Source organism: Cryptomeria japonica, chromosome 3 (genome assembly GCF_030272615.1).
Source record: "Cryptomeria japonica chromosome 3, Sugi_1.0, whole genome shotgun sequence".
NCBI classification, from domain to species: Eukaryota; Viridiplantae; Streptophyta; class Pinopsida; order Cupressales; family Cupressaceae; genus Cryptomeria; species Cryptomeria japonica.
The window spans coordinates 648,276,564-648,304,526 of record NC_081407.1 but is presented as its reverse complement, the minus strand read 5'-3'; the positions used below and the strand labels follow the sequence as shown (position 1 = coordinate 648,304,526).

General features: G+C 38.4%; 1 protein-coding gene across 1 annotated transcript; it reads right to left on the bottom strand.

Annotated features, from left to right (window-relative positions):
* Positions 1 to 27,963, bottom strand: LOC131027815 (DNA repair RAD52-like protein 2, chloroplastic). Its single transcript, XM_057957910.2, has 4 exons — positions 27,280 to 27,963; positions 23,709 to 23,746; positions 20,624 to 20,718; positions 1 to 475 (listed from the first exon to the last, which is right to left on the bottom strand). The coding sequence occupies exons 1-4, from the start codon at positions 27,645 to 27,647 to the stop codon at positions 314 to 316; spliced, it is 663 nt and encodes a 220-aa protein (XP_057813893.2). The 5' UTR covers positions 27,648 to 27,963; the 3' UTR covers positions 1 to 313.

Genomic DNA, 27,963 nt, shown 5'->3' with positions numbered 1-27,963 from the left:
TCATTATAAAGGGTGAGAGAATATTTAATATTACCTGAAACAGGAATAAACCTTTTAATATTTCTTTCTATTCCTTGAGGACAAACAAATATACATTCCTATTACCAACATTCATTGGCAATCTGTAATCATATTGTCCTATTATATAATAAACAGATGCACCAGCAACTTGAGCTATCTGCCTACTGATTCTGTAACATTCTCTTTCCAGCAATCAAATGACTAACTCTAAAGGAAATCAGTCATAAGCCTGTCTGAAGGTGAAACATACAGGATTTAAAATTCCCATCTGGTTGTCAATTTTTTGTCTCCTTTATATGTTGGAATCTTTTGCTGTCTCATCTTCGTGGTAAAGATACAATCCAAGACCAAACCTAGCACATGCTCTAGTGAATGCAATTTCCTCTGCCTTTTGAACAGGATCCCCACACTGATTATCCTCCAAGAAGACAGTACCCGATGATTCTCGGTACGCCTGCAAATAAGAAACAAAGCAGTGAGTAGCAGAAGAATGATTAAAAGCAAAGGTCATGCCAACAAAAAGAAAAGATAGAATCTTGATATGCCTGCAAATATTTTTCCAGGACCTTGAGCAAATATATTCTGGATCCTGAGAGTATATGATTTGATACAAACATATTTATGCTCTTTTCTGTAGAAGCTGTCTTTGATGATTATTTGAAAAAAAATCATAAGGAGATACTTCAATTATAATACTACGACAATCCAGATGCCCATCCATTGTCCAGTCAGCAAATATTCTACTTGGCGTGACAAGAACAGGAGCTGCAATCTACGCATGCTTTGAACTCTTTTTGAAGATTGTAAGGATGATATAGGGCAGTCAAGGTTAAGATACTAAATTATGAACACATTCATTTATTGTCAGAAACATACTGAAAGTCATTGCAAGCAACAGAGATTTGTGTCTGCGGACAACCTATGCACAACAAGATAAAGGATCCTTAAATGTCCACCTATCACTCATAGAAGCACACAATAATGTTGTTATTTCCTTGACAAAATAGACAATTTATAGCACAGTAGCTTCAAAATTAATGTTTGCAGTTCATACTTGCATATTTATGGGAATATCATGGTTGTGTCAGGAGTTAACTGCATTGTCGTTGTCCAAAAAAACATTATTGGCTAAAATAAAATTGTAAAATTTTGCATCATATCCAGATGAAATACAGGGAATTTACCAGCATGGTAACAGAGCTTTAATAAAGTTCTCGCACACATGTGGTTGTCTAGTTCATAATTGAGTTTCAGTTGTTGAAGTCTCTACTTTGTAATCCATGTGAGCCTCTTGCAGGGGTCAAGATAAGTTTTATGTACTGTGTCAAAGCATCTCCTTTTTTTAATATTATTTAAGATGCTTATAAAAGCTCCTTGTGCATTTATTGGTGACAGTGCAACCATACCTGTATAAAATTTGTGCCTGCAGAGCAGAATCAAGGGGGCAGTTCTTCATCTGGTGTGAGCTGCTACATGCCCTCTTGGTCTTGATTGGGAGTCTAATGCTTCCAAGTCCACTCAAAGATACTTAACCAGTCCAGCAATAAGACAAAAGTCATACTAAAGAAGGAGATGAGTCAGCAACTTGAAAAAGATGCATTGAATAGATCATGAAAATATTGTAGGAAGTTTAATAACAAGGTATGCCGGACATGAGAAATTTACAGGACAAAGCACAGATTTTTAGTACTCTTTTTGAGTCAACAAATGCAAAAATCTGAGATTTGAGGACAGCTGAGAAAATTTTACTTACGAGTCCTGTTGTCATTTTATGACACCCTTGGTCCATCAGGGAGAACCGACCAGAGATATGTTCCATGGACCAGCGCTGCCCCAATTGACCAAAAAGAAAGACAGTGGAGTTATGAATTGTGAAGTGCTGTCTGTTTGGAGGAAGTATTTTCCTTAGCTTCTTCTTCCCTTCCCCGGAACTCCAGAACCCTGAGGTTCCGAAGTTCCTTCCCTTTGCTGCCTCTCCTTTCTCCTTCCTGGAACTCTGGAACCCCGAGGTTCCGAAGTTCCTCCCTTTCCTTCCCCTTCCTCCTCTATTCTTCGCAACTCTGGAACCCCGAGGTTCCGAAGTCTCCTCTTAGTCTTTTTCCCTTCCCCGAAACTCTGGAACCCCAAGGTTCCGAAGTTCCTTCGTTAGCCTTCACTTTCTTTTCTCCGGAACCCCGAGGTTCTGAAGTTCCTCCCCTTGACCTTTTCCTTTCCCGGAACTCTGGAACCTCGAACTCCAGAACCTTGAGGTTCTGAATTTCCTTTCCTGGCGTCTCCTTTCTCCTTCCCGAAACTCCGAAACCCCAAGGTTCCGAAGTTCTTTCCCTCCTTGCCTTTTCTCTCTGAAGTTCCCCAGAACTCTGAGACCACGAGGTTCCGAAGTTCCTTGCTGCCTCTCCTTTCTCCTTCCCGGAACTCCGGAACCCCGAGGTTCTGAAAATCTCTCCTTGTCTTCCCCACTTCGGGAACCCGAGTTTACGAAGTCCTCGGAATTTCCTTCCAGCTTGCAACACTTCTGGATGGCGTGATCAACACTCAAAGCTTTAAATGCTCCGACAACTTTTGTGACTTGTGCACCTTCTTTTGTGGAGCTACAGGGGTGCATTTAATGATTTTGGCAGGATTTCCATCAAACGAGGTACAGGGCCATGCTTCTTGTGGTAACTTATGTCATGTTTGCATCCTCTGACTTTGGAATGTCAATCAATCTACCCTTCTCAGGGTTGCATTTTCAGGGTATGGCTAGGTTGCTTGCATGTACAGAAAGTCAGGTGCATGCACTTCCCTGCACTCCCAGACTGACATTTTCCTGCACACACAAGGGTCATGATCACTCTTGTAACTAATTTTCTATATAAAGGTTCTTAAGCATCATTGTAAAGGTTCTCTCCCTACTGGCTTGAGCTATTCTATGCTCTTTCACTTCTCTTGTATTGTATTTCACTTTTCTTGCATTTCTGTAATTGTAAGTTTGCCCATTGGCCTTTGAATGAATTGAAATTACTATTCTTTCCTTCCTTCAACTTATGCATGTTGTGTATGTTTCCTTACCTTCATCATAGGTGTATGTTTTGTGGCTCTCCTCTTATATATGTTGTGTTAATTTATTTCTGAGTGTGACTTGTGGGAATCCTTCTCCCCTCTTGACATTCAGCGAATTCTAACCTCCATACATGCATTGGGGTCATTCATACAACTGAAGTCTGTGCATCTCTGGTGTATTTCAGTTGATCTTTTGTGTCATTTCGGGTAGAGAGAGAAACAATCTCTTATCTTGGTGCATCACCTCCTTTTATTTTAAGCATTTCCCTCTTCCCTTTTCCACTGCAAGTTGTTAGGATAGGCTTACGAGTAAGTTTTTTTTTTTGAAGTGTTAAGTTGGTTCAACACCTGCACTTGGATTGAGAAGGAAGTTGGCCTTCTCCGGAAACTCAACCCCTTTGCACAAGGTACCACACTTCGGGGTTGTTTCCATGTTTCACGAGGTTGCTGAGTTGATAGCTCAGCAAGGGTGCAAGTTTTTGTGATAACAATTTTTGGCACGCCCGATGGGTCTTCCTTTCGATTTTTATGCTAAGGATTCAGTGTTGTTCTTAGTGTTTCAGCCTTTAGAGGCAGTCAAGCACTTGGCGACTCTGCTGGAAAGTCCAGTTCTTGTTCATGCCAAGTTCCTAACTCTGGAACCCCGGAACCCTTAGGTTCCAAGTTCGCAACTCCGGAAGTCCAGAAGCCCCAGGTTCTGGAGTGCCCAAGTCCGGAACCTCGAGGTTTCGAGGTCTCTGCTCACAGGTCCACGCTTTTCACGACTTGCTGATTTCATGCCCAGAATTCATACAAGGGCGTCTTCTAGAGGTAGTTTCCAGTTTGAAGAACTCTCATCTTCAGGCACTAGAAGGCGGAGAGGTAGATCTTCATTGTCACCAGTTAGGGAGGTCAGGGTTGTAAACACTCCATCTCCCAGGTCTCATTCTACCCCTCCATTTACAAGACCATTACTGTCAAGGGCTCCCACCACTCATATCAATAGACCATTGTTTCACATGGCCAAAAATCAAGTTTTTGTTACCTTCAATGGGGGGAGTCATCTTATTTTGATTCAATGGAATGATATACCAGTGGCTGCGTTAAAAAGTATATCATACTTCACTGGTGAAACCGCTACTACCCCCATTGAGCACATCCAAGACATTGCGAACATCTGCTCCGTCCATAATATCACTCAAGATGGTGATGTTGTCAGACTCTCAGCCACATCTTTGAAAGGCAAAGCTTTGCAGTAGTATAGAGGGTTGTTGTCTAGCTCCATTCACAATTGGGATGAATTGGGGGAGAGGTTGTGCAATCATTTCGAAGACAAAAGTGATCACCTATCACTCATGGAGCAGTTGACTACGATCAAGAGGGCACCTCATGAGTTCATGGGAGATTTCAATTTCAAATTCCATAAGACATGGAATAGAATTCCTGCTCTAGTGAAGCCATCTCCAAATCATGCCTTTTTGTGTTATCTTAGAGCTCTCAACAGCGATATAGTTGTTATGATACAATCAATGGGTGGAGCCTCTCTACCGTGTGCATATGACATAGCCATAAGGGCAGAAAACTGTTTGATATAGGCTAGGAAGATAGCTCCAAGGCCCCCAATGCCTCTCTTCCCAGAAGCTCCTACTTAGCAACCCACCTTGGCTCCTATCCCCATGGCCTCCGCAGGTCAACCATCCACATCCTCTACATCCTCCAATGAGCTCCATGAAGTCAAGGCTCTATTGTAGAACTTTAGCAATGAGTTGGTGATACTAAAGAGGCAACAAGCCCAGTATAGAAAACCTTATCAAGCACAAAATCAAAACTATCAGCAAAATAGGCCACCCTTTCAAGGGCAAAACCAATGGAGCAACGCCAGGCCTTTGAATAGTGTGAACCCCATAGCTGCAAGCAACTCAAAAGCATTGGTTCCAATGCAAAACAACCTCGCCCAGAAGCAAGATTGGTGTCAACCATGCAATCAGCCACACAACCAAGGTGCATGCCAAAATGGAGGGTTTGTCCAAGCCTTAGTGGTGCAGGATGAGCCGACCACTTCTGGCCAGCAATATGACCCAAATCAGCCTAGTGTTGACACTCAGGCTTACTTGCAAGGTGATTATACATTTGTCAATTGGCAAGAGGCAGAATTTTGTGGTATGAACCAAACAAATGGTGAGTCTATGCTACAATATACAAGGTCAAAGAAGAAGGTCATGGAAGTTGTCTCACCTTCAATATCAGCCCAAGCTCCAACGCCCAATGTAGCTGTCTATGATACAAGCCAAAATACCATGCAAGGGAGCAGGAGGCAAGAGGAGGCCCAAGTCATCCAAAGAGAAAAGGTAGACCTTGTAGCCTCAAAGGGGCCTCTTAAATCAGTTGGTGTTCCTTTCAACATAGTTGATCAGATGAAGAAAGCCAACCTCAATGTCACTATGTGAGAGGCCCTTTCCATCCCATCTCAAAGGGATTTACTTAAGGAGGCACTAAAGGACGTTGACTAGTCAGGTGATGAGGCAGCAGTCAGCAAAAAGGCAGTCTCCACCAGTTTGGTGCAACCCAAAGAGGAAGAAGATTCAAGCAAGATAAACAAGCCTCCCCCCTTCTATCTCTCCTTAAACATAGGAGATAACTTAGTTCACAACTGCATGATAGATTCAAGAGCTAGTAGCTCAGTCATGCCTAAGAAGGTAGTTGATCTTCTTGGCATAGAATATGAACCTGTGACTAAAAGGGTGGTCCAATTGGATGGCACTTCTATTAAGACAGTTGGGGTTGTTAAAAACTTGAAGTTAACCTTGCATGCATGCCCTAGTTGCATTGTCTTGCAAGACGTATCAATCATCAACCTCCCTGCCTTCTTTGCCATCTGCCTGTCTAGAGACTTCACTGCCAAGATAGGTGGATACCTGTCTTCTGATTGGTCCCACATGCTATTTCGAACAAGGTATGGTACCAAGGTTACCATAAGGGCAGAGCCCATTGCACAAAACCACATTGAGCCCTACACCCCAATCCTATAAACATGAATTGCACTTTGCACGAAGAGAGGGAGAAGTGTACTGTCCGTGAGCCTACTACTCTTTTGCAAGAGATCCTTGATTGCTTGTTGGACGAATGGGCCAATGCTTTTCAGTTTGATCCATTCGCTAAGACTGAAAAGATCGAGCTTGGCACCTATTGTATCCATGAAGAGGATACTCCTATCCCTAACCTCATTACTCCTATCCCTAACCTCATTAAGACACAAGGAGATTCAAAGGGGTTATGGAGCATGTTTTTTGATGGTTCAAGAAACAAGAACAGTGCAGGTGCGGGTATGATGCTTGTTTCTCCTGAGCAAGAGAGATATTTCTTCTCTTTTAGGCTTCAGTTTGGTTGCACCAACAATGTCGCTGAGTATGAAGCCTTGATCCAAGGCCTCCAACTTGCACAAAGCAGAAAGATCAGATCTTTACAAGTATTTGGAGATAGTGGGTTGTTAACCACATCCGAGCTCAAAGTATAACAAAGAATAACCTACTCAAATCATACAAACATAGGGTTTGGGATTTGATTGAAGGATTCGAGGCCTTCAACATCCAGAGTATTCCTAGAAGTCAAAACAAGCATGCTGATAGGCTTACAATGGTTGGTGCTCAACTCGACATACCAACGCATGTTGCAAGCAAGAAGGAACAACACATCAAGCTTGTTGTAAGGCCTGTTGTCCCAGACAATCCGGTAAATTGGCAAGTGTTCGAAAGCAATCAGCGGATTGTCAATTTCTTTCAAAATGAAGCAGAATTTCCTGCTAAAAATCAGTCTAAGCAACAAGACTAGTGTGGAGATCAAATCATGCAGCTCAACTCCAACAAGCTGCCTAAAGGTTTAGTTACCTTGGAAGGCATTTTCAACTCGGATGATCAATTGAAGAAGAAGATGAACCTGGCTGCAAAGAGAGGTGATTACAAGCCAATTGTTGTCGCCGAGGGTAGGTCTCTAAACTTAGGCAAGGTGTGTTCCTCAACTGAACAAGAGGCCTTTGTTGAGCTTTGCCAAAAATATGATGACATAGTTGCTTGGAGCTATGAAGATTTGAAAGGTTTTGACCCTAGCTTAGCCCAGCATACTATAGAGCTAAACCCGGATGCAAAGCCAGTTAGACAAAAGCAAAGGCCAATAAACCCCAAGATTGAGCCACTAATGAGGAAGGAGTTTACCAAGCTCATAGAAGCCAATACATTTTCCCTATCAAGCACTCCTCCTGGGTGGCCAACCTTGTCCCTATAAGAAAGAAGAATAGGGAAATCAGACTATGTGTAGACTTTAGGGATCTCAATAGAGCTTCCTGTTGCCATTTGATGACACCCTTGGTCCATCAATGAGAACCAATCAGAGATACGTTCCATGGACTAGCGCTGCCCCAGTTGATCAAGGAGAAAAGCAATGGAATTATGAAGTGTGAAGTGTTGTCTTGTCAGAAGGAAGTTCCTAAGTCTTCAACCCCGAAACTCCGGAACCCCCAGGTTCCCAAATTCCTAAGTCTTCAAACCCAGAACTCCGGAACCCCCAGGTTCCATGGTTCCTAGTTCTTCTACCCCAGAACTCCGGAACCCCCAGGTTCCCAAGTTCCTAGTTCCTCAACCCCGGAACCCCCAGGTTCCCAAGTTCCTAAGTCTTCAACCCCGGAACTCCGGAACCCCCAGGTCCCAAGTTCCTAAGTTCCTCAACCCCAGAACTCCGAAACCCCCAGGTTCCCAAGTTCCTAGTTCTTCTACCCTAGAACTCCGGAACCCCCAGGTTTCCAAGTTCCTTATTCCTCAACCCCAGAACTCCGGAACCCCCAGGTTCCCAAGTTCCTAAGTCTTCAACCCCGAAACCCCCAGGTTCCCAAGTTCCTATGTCTTCAACCCCGGAACTCCGAAACCCCCAAGTTCTCAAGTTCCTTATTCCTCAACATCGGTGACCTAGGTCTCCGAAGTCTTCCAAACTCCTTCTGGCTTGCAACACTTCCGGATGGCATGATCGACACTCAAAGATTTAAATGCTCCAACGAGTTTTGTGACTTGTGCACCTTCTTTTGTGGAGCCACAGGGGTGCATTTAATGTTTTTGGCAGAATCTCCATCAAGGGAGGTACGGGGCCATGCTTGTTGTAGTGACTTATGTCATGTCTGCATACTTTGACTTTGGAAGGTCAGTCAATCCACCCTTCTTAGGGTTGCCCTTTGTGGGTATGGTTAGGTTGCTTGCATGTACAGAAGTCAAGTGCATGCACTTCCCTACACTCGCAAACTGACATACAGGGATCATGATCACCCTTGTAACCATTTTTCTATATAAAGGTTGTTAAGCCTCATTGTAGAGGGTTCTTTCCCTGCTAGCTTGAGCTATTTCATGCTCTCCCACTTCTCTTGTATTATTTTGTATTTTGCAACTGTAAGTTGGCCATTGGCCTTATAATTAATTGAAATCACCATTCTTGCCTTCTTTCAACTTATGTATGTTGTGTAAGTTTCTTACCTTCATCATAGGTGTATGTTTTGTGGTTCTTCTCTCATATATGTTGTGTTAAATTTATTTTTGTGTGACTTGTGCGAAACCTTCGCCCCTCTTGACATTCAACAAATTCTAACCTCCATACATGCATTGGGGTCACTCATACAACTGAAGTTTGTGCATCTCCTGGGTGTTTCAATTGATTCTTTGTGTCATTTTGGGTAGGGAGAGAAACAATCTCTTCTTGGTGCATCACCTCCTTTTGTTTAAGCATTCATCTCTTCCCTTTACCCCTGCACCTAGATTGAGAAGGAAACCGGCCTTCTCCGGAGATTCAACCCCCTTGCGCAAGGTCCCACACTTTGGGGTTGTTTCCATGTTTCACAAGGTTGCTGAGTTGATAGCTCAGCAAAGGTGCGAGATTTTGTGATAACACCTCCCTCAAGGATCACTATCCCCTTCCCTCTTGTTGGTGTTTGTTTTATCATCTTCCAAACATTAGAATAAAGTACCCAAAGATAATTTATCCTCTCTTGAAAAATCACCGCTTATGCTAATAAGATTGCTAGAAGATCATATGGTGATTCCAAGGTTTCTTTTGTCAAGTCTTGACGTGTGGATAAGCTCAATGGGCATTGTGATTTGCTGGTAATACACAAAGGGACTTACGCTTAGATTGTTCAATTCACAAGGAAGGTTTAGACAATGAAGCTCTATTATTTAGGACTTGGATCATGGAAAAACTAAAAAAGGAGACAAGGGTTTAGAAGTTCTAATCTATTCCTAAGAATTCCAGAGACGGTATTAACTAGGTATTCTCGAGAAACCACACTTTGTTTCGCCGCACTAAGGACAACTACACAAAGCTGGTACAATCTTCAATGGGTTGTGCTTATGATCGAAGTTTTTGCATACACAAGGGATAGACTCAGACTAACTTTGCACAGTGAAATGGAAATCATCCATTCACCAAAAGTATGAGCAGAGATACACCGTTAATTAATACTTAACAAATCCTTCATTCAACTCTAACAACTTTGAAAGCAAATCTAAATTAACTTCTAACTAATGTGTTGAGGAAATTGAAACCATGCTAATCACTCAAATAACAAAGATTACAAAGCCTCAAGAGAAAGCACGCATGCAATGTATTATTTGAAAAATGACCTTCACGCAACAATATATCAAAAACCTCACTCTCCAAATGAAAGGAGGTAGCCTTATATAGTTTTCCAGAAAACAATGAACGACCGAGATCAAACAGTGATCAAAGGCCCAAATTGAAAGATAAAAACCCTAATTAGGGTTTTCCAAAACTAACTACCCCTCAACCAATAAGAAAATTACATTTGGGGACACTTGTCCTTCTTGCTAAATATGAACCAACAATAAAAATAGAAGGTTGTTGCATTGAAAGGTGTGCCCTTCTAGAAGCTTATGTGCATAAGTCAAGTTCATTGAACCTGGGCATGTTGACTTGGAACAATCTGATTGGTTGGAAGATGACGAGGCGCCACTATTGGATGTCCTCCTCGAATTCTCCAATTTGTGTGAAGAAACTATCTAAGTATGGAAATTTGTTTCTTCTTGTCACCATCTAATTCTGATTGGTAGCTTGTTTTCTATTTCTTCAAGAGATGAAATCCTTTAAGAAGTTGTATGGATGAAATCCCTCAAGAAGTCTGAAATTTTTCTCATCAAGTCTAAGGACTTTTCTTTCTTGATGCCTTGAGATTCTTTCAAGTGCCTTGAATTCAGAGAAGAATTCCTCTAGGCCTTTGTCATAATAGCTCTTCCCATACTTAGCCAAATTTTGGCCATCTTTATGCTCGGATGAACCTCGCTTGTGGACCTATCTTCAACTCTGAATTTGGCTCGAAACTCCATTCGTGTTTTCTGTGATGATCTTGTCTTCAGCTGCCAATTTATGTTGCACGGGAGGAAGGTAAAAAGCTCTAGATAACTCCTCGTGAGTATTAAAGTTCACCTTTTCAGACATTCATCGCGTTCAGCCATCATCCAAAACCTACAAAACCAAAAGAAAATTAAGTTAAGGTTCTATATTTGAGTGTAAATTTTGAAGGTTTGATGGCAAAGTGTATATCATGATTTTCACTCTTTCTCCAATACTTAGCCTTAAATGGGGTTTCTCGATATTCTCGAAAAAATCATGTTAGAAATCCAATATTCTGCTCACAAGACCCATTTTCACCTTCGAAAGAATGAGAAAGAAGAGGAAAGAATGCCGCTTAAGATAGAAAATCAGAGGTTTGTCTCATAAAATCTGTGAATTTGTTCCTCAAAACAGTCAAGAATCTCCTTCAGACCTGCACAAAACCTCTCTCAAAACCCTTTTAACCTGCACAAAACCTCTTAGAAACTACCTCCTCTTGCTATCCAAAACTTGAACTTAATGTGAGAAAATGAAAGAATGAAGTGTATTTGTGTTGAAGTTCGAATTCTCAATTAGAAACTCAGAAATCTCTCTAAAATCTGTTTCTAATTCATCCTCAGTCTTTCAAATCTGTAAGGAATGTTTCTAATTCAATCTTTAGTTGACTTGTCACTACCATCAAGTTCGAAATCATCATCTTGTCTTTCCAATGCAACTTTCTAAATTGATTTTCAGTTCACAATTCAAACCAAATCTGCAATATTCTTCTTTGAAAAAACCTCCTAATTTGGTCTCAGTTCAAAACTTCATCATCAAATCCTACTGACATCACTTGAGAATATTCCTTTCTCTCCAAACTTAGCAAGTTCCTCATGAGGGCGGACTTCATTGATTTCATGACTTCTTATCACCTCCAAACTTGGGCAGACTTGGTTAAGTTTGTGCACCACTTTACCCCTGCTAGGGCGGCGGACTTTGTAATGTTTGTGCACTCAACCTCTTGATAGGGCGGACTTTATCACTTCCTTGCACCTCAACTCTCCACTCATGGCGGACTTTATCACTTCCTTGCACCATATTGGAAAAAAATGTTGAAAAGTGTTAATGAAGCTCCAAAAGGGTATAAGGGCCCAGGTTATGAGAAGGTACATGGAACCTTATTGGAAAGAGAGGTGAAGGGGGTTGAAGATGCATCGAAGCCCATAAAGGATTCATGGGCTGAAACAAGTGTATCAATTGTTTCATATGGGTGGAAAGATTCTAAAAATCGTCCCTTGATCAATGTCATAGTGATGTCCCCTAAAGGGACAATGTTTTTGAAAGTTGTGGATTGTGAGGGTCAAGTAAAAGATGGTCAATTTATTGCAAACATTCTCATCTCTACCATTGAGACAATGGGACCCCGCAATGTTGTTCAAGTCATAACGAACAACACAAAAAATTGTAGAGTTGTTGGTTTGTTGGTTGAGGAACACTATCATCACATCTTTTGGACACCTTGTGCAATCCATTCACTCAATCTTATACTACAAAAGATTGGGAATAAAATTGAATGGATCAAACAAGTGTATGCAAAGGCTGAGGACATCCAAATGTTCATCACAAACCACCACATGTCTCAAGGGATTTTTAGATCCTTTTCGACTTTGGAGCTATTGAAGGTAAGTGAAATAGTAATTTAATTTCAATGTTCATAATTTCATTGTGTAAGCTATAATGTGTATTCTTCTTTAAATTTTGGCTTTATTATTTAATCATTTTGGCATTAATTTGTGTTATAGGTTGTTGAGACCCGTTTTGCATCAAACACAATCGTCTTGAGACGACTTGTGAAAGTTAAAGTGGCACTTTGCAATATGGTGATCAATCAAAATTGAGATATATGGAAGCAAAGCAGCAGTGAAAGGGCAGCAAGAATTAAGGTCAAGATATTGGATGACTCATGGTGGGATCTTGTGACATATCTCCTTAGTTTCATTGAGCCCATCATGAGCATGTTTCCTTACACTGACATGGATAGGCCTTGCATTGGTGAAATTTATAATGGCATTGACTCAATGCTTGAAAAATTGAAGTGTGTTAGAAATGCAAGAGAGCAAGACCTTGGGTAGAAATTCTTCAAACAAGTGGAAGCAATTGTTGTAGAAAGATGGAATAAGATGACCCGAGCAAGACCTTGGGTATAAATTCTTCAAACAAGTGGAAGCAATTGTTGTAGAAAGATGGAATAAGATGACCCCGGGGAGAAATTCTTCAAACAAGTGGAAGCATTTGTTGTAGAAAGGTGGAATAAAATGACCACTCCTTTGCATCTTCTTGCCTATGCCTTGACACCAAAAGACTCTAGCAATCAATTTCTTGATCAACCAGGAAGGCTTGCACCATGGAGAGATTTACAAGTGTTTGATGGGTACAAGGCAGCATTCCTTAAACTCTACCTTGATGATGGTTTGCGAGATATTATTAAAAATGAGTTCATAGAATTTGCAAATGGAAATGGTCTAAATGTTGATGCTCTTCGTCATAGATTCAAGAAGGATGCTCATTGTTGGAGGTACTTCCATGGCACATGCTTTCAAAATCTACAACCCCTCGCTGTCAAAGTTTTATCACAAGTAAGTTTAATTAATTAAAATTTATCACAAGTTTTAATTATAGTTTACTTTGTCTTCATAGGTTGCTAGTAATTTTTAATTTTATAAATTTATAACTTTAATTGTTTACTTCGTCTTCATTGGTTGCTAGTTCATCTATATCAGAAAGAAATTGGAGCACATACTCTTTCATCCACTCAGTAAAGTGCAATAGATTGCAATCAAAAAGAGTGGAAAATTTAGTATATGTGCATTCCAACCTACGTCTTCTTTCACACAAGCAACATGACTACAAGCAAGGGGAAACGAAGATGTGGGATATAGAGCTAGAGCATACTGATTTGGGTGCTTCCACTTCTCAGCTTGTTGCATTTGATGACTCGGATAGCAAGCAAACGTATAGTGCAAGTGCAAGTGGCATTGGCATTGATTCATCTAATGTCAATGTCAATGATGAGGAGGATGAGAATGATGATGTTGATGAATTAGAGAATCCAATTGATGATTAAACTTTGAATTGTTGAAAGTTGAAACAATGATACTTGAATATTTTGATATTAAACATGATGTATATGATGCTATGATGGTATGATCATGATGATAGCTATGATTACAAGTTTATGTTGGTTTTGTTGTTTATATGATGCTATGTGACATGCTTATCTTAATTGATGCTTAATATATATATATATATATATTACATGTTTTTGTACAAATGAACCCAAACCCCTTTTCAAAATTTTGTTGTACCAAATTCTCAAACCCGAACCGGTGCCCAAACCCAAACCAGCAACTTAGGTTATAGGCATTAACCAAAAAAGAAACAACTTACTAAACTTTACCCTGGGAGAATACTCTTGGGACATCTTAGAGACAGTGCTAGTGGAATGAGTTAGAGGCATCCATCCCTAACAATATTTGTAGGAGGACATGTACTTATCATCAACACCAAGAAGGAAAGTTTACATGTAAGAACCGATTCCAATGCTCATCAAACACCTTAGAAGCGTCAACCAATCTAGAAATGGCATAGAAGCATTAACCAAAAAATCATACATCTAATATTCCACAAGAAAACCTATGATTGCCAACCACTCTGAGAACTGCATAAAGGTGTCTATGAATGGAATCAATTTTCAATATCATCATTGGATGACCTCAGTCAGAACCTGGAGATACTGAAAAAAGAACTCACTCAACAATGAACATAGGAAACTCCAGCAGCAACTAGAACAAGAGAACTCAGCTTCTACAAGACAACTATCTTTTGTTCCAATCAAAAACAATAACAGGAGACATTTAACATTAATTTCTGGTCAACTCAAGTTCAGCAGTCAATATACCAATCAAACAATGAACAAAAATCTATCTTGAGCTGATGTCAGAATTGTACCTTACAGAAGCCAATTGTCAACAGCAATCAAATACATCATAAAATTAGTCAGTCAGTCAAATAAAGCTTTCTCATATTATCAAGGTCTAAAATTGGGAGTCATTTACATGTTTTTTTTCTGTTTTCAAACCATACAACACTCACAAGGTTTTGACTTCCGCAGCTCCCCAAACTTGCAACTTTAAAATATATTGTTAAGCTTATATGCATTTTCATATAAATTAATAGTATATATCTAATACATGTAAAACCATATATCGAAAACTATCAAAATAACTGCTGGCTACTGTTGTGAGGTATTCACACATTACCCCATTGCAAATGGGGACCCCCACTTTTTCTCGCTTTCTAGGATAGTGCTAGAGTCCTTTGCTATTAGCCTTTGCATTGAAGGGGTATATTCTCTTAAGTAGCCAGAGGGTTCATCAAGTCAAGTTTGTCTCCTTAGGTTTTAATGAAGACATTCAGTTATCAGGGCTTTTGGAATGGATGACTCGTCCTCTGATCATAGGGCTATGATGGGAATGAAAGACTAAGATAGGTCAAATTGAGCATAGAGAGAAAGAGGTTTGATGAAGGAGCCCTTTATATCAAGCCTAGTCAACATTGCAGTGTTTCCTTCATCATCCAAATGATTTGAACACAACTCATTGAGAGTTGAGTTGCGGAGGCAAAATTTGGAAGTGTCAAAAAATTTCCTTTGCTCCTTCTCAAGAGCGAAATCCTCTTCCATTGCCTTTATTTTGGAGCGATTTGAACCTCTTAGGCATATTTGAGGATGTTGAGCTAGTCTAGTGCCTCCACAATCACTTTGATCATGCAAATTCATCAAGTGCATCAAGATTTTGACTAAGGAATGGAGGGAAGAAAGCAGATTTGAGTCATTTCCATTGCTCCTCTCCAAGAGCGAAATTTACTTCCATTGCTCTCCTTTGAGAGCGAAATTGCCTTCCATTGCCTTGGGGTGATAGCGAAATCCTATCCAAAGCAAGCATTGAGGTTCTTTGATGAATGAAAGCTAAACCTAAGGTGTGAATTGATAAGACTAAGCTAGAGGATGAATTTGAAGATCATTTCCTTTGCTCCCAAATTGGAGAGAAAACCTCTTCCTTTGCCCCAAGCTGAGAGTGAAATTCCTCATAACGACTCACATTGAGCATGGCTTGATGCATTTGAGTTGATGAAGAGAGTGTAAGTGAGTGAAAATGAATTAAGTGTCAACTTGGAGATCACTTCCATTGCTCCCCTTTTGGAGTGAAAAACACTTCCTTCGCTCCTAATTAGGAGCGAAAATGCCTTCCTTTGCTTGAGATTAGGAGCGAGATTGGTCTCAAAGCCCTCTTCAAGGTTGGATTGACTCCTTCAAGTGCATAAATGGCGAGGTACTTAAACATGAACTGACGAAAGACAAATTGAATGCCATTTCCTTTGCTCCTCAGTAGGAGCAAATTTCACTTCCATTGCTCCTCTCTAGGAGCGAAATTCTCTCCAAGACCTTTCTTAAGGCTAATTTGACACATCTACACACTAGGAAGGCAAAATCACAAGGTCTAAAGTTAATGCAAAGGCAAGGAATTGATAAAATCGGGCTAAGGGGTGAGTTTGAGGACTGATTCCTTTGCTCCCTGATAGGAGCAAAAATCTCTTCCATTGCTCCTTGTTGGGAGTGAATTTGTGTTCCTTTGCTTGAGTATAGGAGCGAAATTGCTTATAAGGCCTTCTCCAAGGTTGAATTAACTCCTCCTCATGCATAGAGGACAAATCACTCGAGCATGAGTTGATAAAAGGCAAAATTTGAACAAGTGTGAGATTATTTTCTTTGCTCCTTCTTAGGAGCGAAATTTGCTTCAATTGCCCTAATTTAGGAGCGAAATCCCTTCCAAGGCCTCCTTTGGGGTCGATTTGACATGTTTTCATGAGTGGATGGCTAAAAAAAATAAAGGTTTGAGTCATTGGAATGAAGGTAAGTGAATGAGATTGAGCTAAGAATCCAAGTTATAATGACTTCCTTTGCTCCTTCATTCGAGCGAAATATCCTTCCATTGCTCCTCATCGAGAGCGAAATTCACTTCTATTGCTCCAATCTCAAAGGGAAAATCATCCTAAAGCCATTTGGTGAACGAAATTTGACAAAGTTTGCATATGAAGAGATAAATTGATGATTGGAGGACAAGAATTTGGCTAAGTACCATAAAATTTCCTTTACTCCTCTCTAGGAGCGAATTCTTGTTCCTTTGCTCCTTATTGAGAGCAAAAGGCTCTTCCTTTGCTCATGAATGGGAACAAAGTTGATTCCAAGGCTCTTCTTGAGGTTATTTTGACACATTTTCACACATGAAGGGTAGAACTTGAGTTTTGAATTGATGGAATGAAGAGAGAGGTTGAAATTTTAGCTGTATCCAAAAATTTCCATTGCTCCTTGTTAGGAGCGGAATCCTCTTTCATTGCTCCTTCATCGGAGCGAAATTCCCTCCTAGGCATTCTTTAATGATGGTTTGAAGCAGTTTTACGCAAGGATGAGAAACTTGAAGCATGATTGATAAAAAGTTACGAGTTGACGAAAAGGCAGCAAAGAATGGGTTGAATGATGATTTGAATTTTACTTCCTTTGCTCCCTTGAAGAAGCAAACTTCCCTCCATTGCATTTTAAAAGGGGGAGCTAATGAGCTTTGACACAAACCTTGGGCTTTCCTATGTTTCACCTTCCATGGCATGAACAAGTGAAGAAATCAATTGGTAGAGAAGTGATGGGATGATGTCGAACTTCCTTTGCTCCTTATAAGGAGCAAACTTAGTTCCCTGTGCTCCGACTTCCATTGCTTATCCTTAGGAGTGACCTTCTCTCTAATGCACTCATCAAACCTACAAATCACATAAAATCAGAGATTATATCAAATTATGAGGTTATATAGAAGGTATATATCATGTGTGTTTGATGCTCATTTGTTTGTTTTGCAGGAGGTGAAGAAAGAAATCAAAATTATCAGGTTGAAGGAAGATTGGAACAAGTGTCCTAAGGAGGAGATTTCAACATCAAGGTCAAGATACAAGGAAGATATCCTCAAGAGGACTTCATAGGCAAGCACGGGAAGGTGACTACACAAGAAGGATTCATTTACACAAGGATATGATCCACAACACTAATAACATGAAGGGAATAATAAAGAAAGAGTTTCAAAAGAATGAAGAAGCAGCTATGACATAAAAGATTTATTCCAAGGCAATATCAAGATCCAAAACTAAGAGGAAGTCAACATCTACACCTTGCACCTCCATGATTGAGACATTCAAATGGATAGTTTCAGAAGAGTTAATCAAAGTTAGAAGATCATCATCATCACTGTTGAAGCTAGATAATGTTGAGTATCAAGAGATATTGTTGAATATTCATTCATGATGACCTACCAAGTCTACAAGTGCAAGCCGAGATGTCATTCCAGCCACCACTCACCAATCAGAGGAGTTCCACATCAATACATCCGGATTCAATGAACCAAGCTCATCATATGGAGGCACAAACTCCAACATACCTACCCTTGCTTCATATTGGTTCAAATTCAGTATTGAATCTAAATGTAATTATTTCATTGGCTAGAATAGAGTTTGTTGTAAGTGTAACATACCCTAATTAGGGTTTCATTGTAAAATCTTGGCCATTGATGGGGTTTGATCCTGGCCATTCATTGTAAAGAGCTCTCTATATAAAGCTCAAGCTCTTCATTTATAATAGTAGTAATAGAATAGGAATGGTCAATAGAGAATAGTTCAATAGCAGATAGCAATTAGAGTAGAAGTTAGATTAGGATAAGGCAAAGATTGTTGCCAAAATCTTGTTGTAAAGAGCATATAATTTCATTGAAGTTATGGTGAATTAATGTGTTATTTCAACAAGTTGCATGGTCTCTATTTCTCAATTCATTTGCTTTCATGTTGATTAGATTGAATGGAAGAAATTGTTGAATGCATTTGCATGGAATCCATTTAGTCCATACCACTAGCCTCTTGCTGATTGTAAGTGTGCCTTGCATGGTCAACTGGAATGATATAAACTTAACTTCAAATTGTCATACATCCATTGTTTATGCATTAATTTGAATGGTAATCAATGTTAGAAGGTAATGATTTGAATATCTTTGGATTATCCCTTAGAAGATTGCACTGAGCTTGTGTCAAATTGTTCAGTTTGATGGTGAGACCTAGCCCAGTAGGATTTCATCAAATCATTCACTCTTCTCTTGCATTCTTAATATTAGAATAGACTCCCTAAACCCCATGTCTTTTGCTCTTTTTTATTCTCCAAGCGAGTAGGTAGAATCTAAGTTCCAACGATTCAAGCATTCAACAATTCAATGTAAGTCCCCTTGTGATTCCAGCATAATCACATCAACCAACGATCTTATCCACACGTCGTGACCCGACATTTATGAACCTTGGAGTTGTCTCAAGTGACCCTTAAACTAATCTTCAGCATTTGAGTAACTTTGTTCAAGAGAGGATAAGATACTTTTGGGTATTTTATTTTGTGTTCGCATGTGCATGAAAAACACATCAACAGTTACCTCTTTATTTTGATCAGTACGTTGTAAGTTGTACAGCTGTGTGAAACATAAAGGGAAATTATGAAAAACAACCATCACTCAAAAATTGTCTGATAGGCATAGCTGACTGTCAAATTTATGCCTTGCCCATTATACTATGCAGAAATAACAGTCACCATGATCAAAATACTAATTACTCTACTCAACACTAGAGCCAACAGACTCAATATCTTCACTGTGTATTGGTCACTGATGTTAGCAGCCTGATGTCCAAAGCTGAGTTCTCTTACCCCTAATCCCTTTAGTCAATCCTCTCCAAATTGTCTGACAATGTAGTCAATTAATGGTAATTGTACTTGTCTCTATGAGCTTCTGGATTTGAATGTGTGAGCTTTTTTGCATCAACATTTCGGATCACACTCTGTGATCCATCATCAAGATGAAAACAAAGAGAGAGCACAAGGAGAAAATCAAGAAAAGGTTGGCCCAATCAGCAAGAAAGGGTGATTGATGCAGTAATAAATACCAGGTTGGCTAGGAGTGAGATAATAGCATTTCTATACTACAAAAGCCGTATTTTCTAATCATGTCAAAATAATATTGTCATAAATGATTTATGAAGATTTCATAAATGATGCCATAATTTATTAATTTCCTTCTCAACTGTCAAACTTCTGTATCTCATATCTTGCATCTGCTGACAGGCTTTCCCTCCATTTGTTCAACATGCAGGTGCTGTATTTTAGGCCTATTCCAGGGTGTTATGCTAGATCCTCATTCAAAAAAACTTTGCTAAAAGGGTACAAAGGTAATATCTAATTTCAGAAGACTTTATTTTAAGGCTTGAAACATTGCAGGGGTATTAGAGAGCAAAGGGTATAACACTGAATCGGTGTTCTCCTTCATGTGTCTGATCTTGAAAGAGTGGGATCTGATAATTGTCTGGCCAAAAGTCAACTTTAGAGACAAATTTGGGCCCATGAAGACCATCCCTTAAGTCAGCAATCCAGGATGTGGGGAATTCAAGCTATTTCAGCTGATATCCATATATATTATCCCATAAATGTTCTCACTGCCTATAACAAAGGTTATCTTGGTTTGTGTCATAGCCGCATACTCTTAGACCTCTAAGACCTTCTCAAGGCTCTTATTTTTTGTCATAAAGATAGTTTTTTAAAAGGTGTATGTTTAAGCAATTTTCTTTGCTTTAGACACGGGCTATAATTTGTTGCAGTACAATACAATGGAGTAAAAGAAAGCAGGATGATACATTTCAAAAATTGGAAAGGGCACAATGTGAATAGTTTCTAGTAGGCATTACATTACATCAGTGGGATTCTGATTAAACTTTAAATTGATCAAAACCTAAGAATTGACATTTTAGTTGAGTCAAATACCACTACTTAAGTGGTAGATAATGAATGTTCCCACAAGAGGGAATTATCTATCTAGTTTATTGACAATTGACACAAAATACTTATACAACTCAGCTGTAGGTTATGCCTCTTTAAGAAAAAAAACTTCTACACCAAGCAACCTTACTTTTAACTCTGGTGGCAACACTACTAAAAGAAAAATGAGAAATCCCCCACACAAAAGACAAGTAAAGCTTTAAGTCATTAATAAGAAGGGCAAGTGTAACTAAAAATTAAAATTATTTATTACACGGGACCAACCTCTCCATCAGATCCTCGAATTGTAACTCGATAAACCACTGAGACAGATCTTGCATCATCAGAGAATGTCAAACTGCGGATTTCTCCCAACCAGCCTGCATAATTCAATAAATATAGGATATTCCATTGATCAAACATATAGACAAAAACATTTTATTTTTCAAAATAAAAATAAACAGAGGAAATCTGAGTTTATACTAAAAAGACATTTGTCTAGAATAAGTACCATTCACAACAGACCAACACAACTACAAGGACAGTGTGATTGGAATCACATGATGCTAACAACCACATTCTTGTATGTTGAATTTCAATTTATCCCTTGAATGGGAAAAAATGCAAAGAACCAGCTAAATAATGAAAACAATAAAATATCATATTTGATCCTATGGTATCATGAAAAAGTCCTAGCTTGGAATTTGTAAATATAAACTCTCAGCATATATGAAGCCATGATAAATTTTCACAAATCTACATGCAGAGGAAGCAAAAAAGAAACATTTTCAATAAAACTGTAGAAATGAGCTCAAACCCTACAAAATTAATAGGCCAACTTATTATAAATGCAAACAATTCTTAAAGCTATTGTCAAATTCTGCTCTATCAAGGAAAGTACATACAGTGAAAGCCAAAATATGAAATAAATTCACTAAATCATATAAAACAAAGGCATGATATGACTCGGACCAACACAGACAAGGCAACCATTAATTAGCTCTCATGGACACGACTTGCTAGTTTATCCCCAATTGCCAATGATCATCGACAAAAATCCTTTGTACTTGCCCAAATCCACTTGTAGAGATCTAATCTACGTTATGCCCTTCTGATATCTGCATGTGCATCCTTCAAGGCCTCTATAATCCACCAACAAGGTCAAGGACTGTTATGGATTAAACTGGCCTCATTTCAATCAGGAATCATCAGCTACATTAGTGATAGAAGACAGAAAATGATGAATATCCAACTCTGAAGCCAAAAGGCAAGATAAAATCACATTGGTATCATTTACAACATTATTTTCTTGTTTATGACATTAATTAATTATTTATGATATCATAACTTAAGGAAGATGATAGAATCCAATCAAAACTCGAGACAAACTGGGTCAAACTCCCAGATTTTTCTTTTCTCACCAACTTATGTATAAATTTCATTAAATATATTAGCTAAATAATCAAATTTACTGATGCTATCAAAAGAATGTGAAATCGGGTTCATCCCATGGTGTGATGGTTGAGTGGTGGTGGTGTTGTTGTGCCCACCAAGGTTCAAACCCCCACTGGGCCATTCTGATCGCAGACTCGTGCCTTCGCTGATCCAATGGGCTTGAGGGTTTGAGCCTCAGCATTGATAAATGGGGATTTGGTCCCACGTTTATGACCTCACCAGTTCATAGCTTCGGGTCAAAAGCGTTTCACGTGGTACCAATGGGTGTGTTGTGCCAGCATCACCAATCATGTTAAAAAGTTTACCCGGCACTTGCAAAAGGAAAGAATATGAAACTATTGGGATTGCACATGCATTGATAACTATTTATCACATATTTAACCCTATTTAGAAGATGGTAAAATTTAAGGTAAAAGGAACAGAAATGTGCGTTTGACCAGCAAAGAGTGAATTTCTATGGTATTGACCACAGTTCACATTGTTATGGACTTTTCTACCAATATCAACTTTGGGCAAACTGACCACTGCTGTCGGCAGATTAGAACAAGTAGAAGACTGTCCTGCTGAAATATGGCATTTTGCAATCATTTGACCATCATCCTCCTGCATTGAGCTGCTGAAGAAAGTTTGATATTGAATTGATTGAATATATGCAAAGTGCTGAATCTTGTACTTAAAGATATTGAGTTGATTGAACATATATATTAAAAAAAATTACCCCATCAACCAACAATGTCAAACTCTCATGATACATTGTGTGACCTACTATAGCAAGTTTCAGTTCATATGATACAGTCTATGGCAGCATGGCCTGCAGTAAAGCACATGTGCCATACCTATAGATATAGCCAGTTGACCTCCACTTAAGTGTGTCTGGTCTCACATGAAATTTTGCTGGTTTATCTACACTGAGGCATAGTTTGGTTGAACATTAATTGTGAGGTAGCCTTGGAAGTAAATTTTTATGCCTTGCTACCCAGAGTGGGATCCACATGTTAAACCATGATATAAATATCCAGATGGCTCATTGTGCAATCTGATCCTTTATTATGTCAAGCAAAATCTGTACATTAGTCCCATCAAACAAGTTTCCAAGTGCCTTCTAGGTATGTAGTTACACTTTGTTATCTAAAGGAAGATGACTGCATTAAACTCTTCCAGCAAGTTTCTAGGTAGCCTCTTACAAATACCTCTACCCTTTGGTGTACGTAAAAGGCTTCCATGTTGACATTCTCTGATACAAGACATCACAATAATAATATATGTAATCATGCACATATTGGCTAGAAAATTAAATTTCCACAAATAGAAGCAAGTATAAAAAATCTATACAGCCAATCTTATTTATCTAAGTTGCTGGTTCTGCTTATGCTTCTGCTTCTGATTCAAGTTTACAGGTACAGTAGATTTACCAAAAAACAAAGTAGGGCTGGATTCATTTGTACAAAAAACATATAAAAGTTATATGTATAATGACTCCAAACAGATTACAATTTATGTATGCCTCCAAAATCAACTAAAATACCAGAAATTGAAAACAACCATATATGTATGCAAATAGCGCACCATGGATATAAACAACACTTCCAACCAACCAAGAGTGAAAACAATGGGCATCAAAACAAGGACTATCATCAATTATTCTAGAAAAGTTAAAAAATCCGTTATAGGAATGTATTATACGCAAAAGAGGACCATGTTGAAAAGCAAGAAAGTCAACATATCATATATGAGCAAAAAATGCAATCCCACTTCAATTCTTGGAAAAAAGGTACCTTAATTATACAGTGATTCGATGCAATTAGCATTGACCCAGTTCATTTTACAAAAGATAACTACTGCCCTATTGAGGCATAACACACTAAAACCAGTCTACATTAAATTTTTAAAATTATTAGAAAAAAGGCAGTCGAACCTGGTGCATAAAAGCTGAGCATCCGATTTGCATGGTACCTGCAAGCCATTTATTGTACTTGATTAATCCATATGCACTTCAATATAAACTTAATAACTCATAGCTGAAAAATGTTATGTTTGCTTTAATGAAAATATAATCAAATATGTACCAAAAACATGCAGACACCAAATTCAAATCAAAACAATTCTTTTGCAAAATTTATGGAAAAAAAGAAACATGAAACAACACCAAAACTGCCATAAACCCACACGATACAGAAGCTCTTTTCAATATAAGTTACAGGCATATGAATAAAGAAAACAACCCAGACCAGAAGAACAGCGCCAAACTAGAGACCAAACAGGATTGCATAAGGAATCACCATATCTAGCCAGAAACAATTTGGTTACTATACTTCACAAATTAATAGACCTAACCATAGTAATGACAGAAATGAAGAAAAAGACAATAAGGACATGAGGTTTTTTAAGCCAATGAAAGCTTTAAGATGGTACAGTCACGATGCATGTCTTAAGGTGGCCAGAAGTGTACTATGCTTAAACAAAAATCACAATAAAAAAGCATAAGTAAAACTTAATCTTAAGAAATTAAGATTACAATCTTTAAACAGCTTTAATTGAATTGATTAAAAGCATAAATATTAAATAAATATTGGAATTCTACCATACTGATTCCTGTGTTGATATTCTTGAAAACTGATAGTGGATAAAATGATACAGCTGATGGTGCCGTTTTTTTAAGGCCTTTCTTGTGTTGGATCAACTTATCAAGTAAAATTTCCATACGTAATAAACGTTGATGCAAGATTTGTCTTCAGTTGGTTCTCTTGGAGAAATATCTTGTGATTTCAAGGGCATTAGTAACCTAGTTATCCCACTTAATGAACATATAAACTATTTTTTGTGTATGTTGAATGACATAACCACCACACAGCATAATTATTTGTTACCATTAGAAACTGCACTGTTGGTTTACATAATAGAGTCTTGAACATGTGGATAATTTGCTTCGCTTCTTTCCTGGGGGTAAATTCAACCATCGGATTTACCACAGGATACTTTGAGGTCTTCTCAAATGAGAAACTACCCTGGACAGCATTGGCCAATATAATTTGTTTTGGTGATTATCCAGCATAGGATATTTGCTCCAATTCAGATGTGGAAGTACTTGTAAATAATGATTTGAATCAAGGTATTGAAGGACCAAGTTCCCAGCAGTTGCGCTGAGAAATTAGACTGCAGCATAAACCCCTCAATTACTCCGTTGCATTCAAACCATTATCCAGTAGAAGAAATATCCTTTAAGGAACATTTCCACAAACCCACACTGACAGAATCAAGATTATTATTTCAATTCAGGTAGGACAAAAAAGATAGTTCACATCAAGAAATAAAAACTAAAGGCCCTTTTCTAGAAAGTACCCAAAAATACTCCCAACAATTTTTAGCTTAAAGTTTTATAGAACTACAGACCAGACCAGACCTATTGGGGAACTCAATTTAATGTATGAGCGCAATTGAATTTTTTGCGGTCTATGGGCCATGATTGTCAAGCCAATTTCCTTCTCTAATTTCAGGATTGCAAATATCTATAAATGCTTCTGAACTTAATCTCACTTATCGTTAACTTTAGCTTACTAAAAGTTTTTTATAAATAAATACCATAAGATGTTATCAGATAGATGGGTGATTCCTTCTGTAGTTTTATACATAATAGCATTGTCGATTAACATGGTAACACACAACGAGAACTTCCTAAAGGAACAGTCTCTTGGATTCTAAAGAAGCTCCACTAAAATCTAGATTAAAACCCTTTAGTACTATGGAAGTTAAACTTTGATGACTCCTCAGAGAAGAATTTGGGTAAATCCGACAAAGACATGCAGAGAAGTGCTTTTTATGAGTTCAGTATTTGTTTACAGAACAATGATAGCAGTGAAGTCAAACGATAGGCCCTTATCCAAGGCTCGAAAATTGGGTTGAATATTGGACTAAATGAATTATGAATTATGAATTACAAAAGCTTCAAATTTAGGCATTATTTCATTTAACGGAACTTGAGAACCTGAAAATGGTTTATCTATCAAAAATTGAAGGAAGTTAACCTACAACTGGAAAAATGTTATATTATTTGATTTCGTAAATCTAACAAAATGCCAATAGCATGGAAGGTTCTAATGCAAATCATGGAGCCACCCTTCAAGATGGCTCTTTTGTACTCTTGTGTACTTATGGTCTAGCCAAATCTAAGATGAGAAGCTAAATTTTAAATAGATCGTCAACCATAATAAATCTCAATCCAACATTAATAATTATATTAGGCACCACTTGTTCCTTGTATGGTAAAGGTAAAGAAGCGACAAAATCAAGGCTCTATGCCCGAAAGGGAGTAGCAAAAAGCATCAATTTGAGCAGATTAAGTTAAGATATGCAAGAGCTTGGAAAAAATGCATCCGGTTTGGCTCTAAAAGAGTGTCGGGCAATTACTGGAGATGCATCTGGAATTTCGTGAGAGGTTGCTAACTGAAGGATCGGTAGAGCAGGATTTATGGGAATATTTATCCTTCTTAACACTTCCCCAGTGAAAGAAAACTTATGGGAATATTTATCCTTCTTAACACTTACTCAGTAAAAGAAAACAACATCTTATCTCTAATTCATAAATCAATCGGTGCACTCCTATTTGCAATGTAAACAGCCATGCATACATAAGGGCATTAAGGAGACTTTCAATACATTGTGAAAATTTAGGAGGATGAAATGAGATACATTATTTAATTTATTTTTTAATACCATATTGGAAGAATTTCTAATCCTCCCATAGAAACAAAATATAAAGCGAAAACAAGTGTAGTCAGAGAAGACTAGGGACCCTCCCACAGAAACAAAATACAAAGTGAAAACAAATATAATCAGACAAGTTCAAGAGATTGTGGTGTAAAGGTAATGTAAGGCACTTGTAGGAGCTTGAACCGATTCAAATCTTCGTTACTGAAATAAGACAGCCCATAACTCCAGTGTGCATGTGATGAGGTTATGGTTTGACAGGTATGAAAAATATTTGAGCGTGGCCCAATTTAAACTAGAATAATGTAGAAAATGCAATCCAAACATAGCCACACGATGCTAGAAGGCAACCCATAACCTCATCCCAGCCTTCCCAAGTATATTTGTACATAAATATAGAATCCAAGAAGAATCATGTCAATATATATTTGCACAAATTGGCAACTTCAAATTTCCTGCGACCTTGGGCATTAGGTTTGAAAATAAGGAATACAAAAATTCAATACACAGGTAAATGGAATTATCCTTCAGCAGGCTTTTACATAGGTCTTATACACCAAATTGTTGGCTCTTGGTGACGACCTAAATATACCTTTTACATCATACGTACGTACATATGTGTGTATGCATCTGCACATATATTATATTATATTTTTTTGGATAAAAGGATGCAATTTTGCGCAGTGCTAGTTGATAATTGAATAGAAGTATAAGAAATTGCATTCACAACTTTAAAAAAAAAATCAACATGTACTGCATCAGAATGGTATGAGAAGTTGTACCAGGGAATATATTTGATCTGAGAGCCTCCTTCCTGCTTGATTTTGATGATCTTGTCTGGGACCCTTTTGTTCAAATCACGTAGAATCTCTACCAATGAGCGAGTTATGTAAAATGATGCAGGTGGATTGTCCAGGGACACTGCATAGTTTGTATAAGGAGTTCCCTTCTTAACAGAAAAGCTATCCTTATCCTTCTCGCCTGCTTTTATGCCCAATACACCTCTACCAGTCTTATCGCTATTCAAATCGAGTCTAATAGATTTACTAGCTCCTACCATGAAATGTGATGATCTGAGAGTGGACCTTGATCTTGCAGGGCAATGGGTTTTGGGGACATGATGATAATTAATTAGGTATGATGCTTCCATTGGATTATGAGATATAATGGGGATCGAGAAAAATAGATATATACAATTGGCTGCTTAAAGAAATTTCAGTTTCAGCAATTGTGGCCGACGGGCGTGTAGGCGGTACTGAGTTTTTGTATTGAAATTAGATGATGAAGTTAGAGCCCGAATATAAGTAATGGTTGAAGAAATGTGGAAGAATTGAAGCCGCAGGTTGGAGGAAGAAGGGAAGAGGAGAAGCGTATTGAGTGCTTCACTTTCAACTCCACCTAACCAGAAATCATGGACCTTTTCCTTTGACTCCTTACCTACCATCGCTTACCTACTTTTTAATATT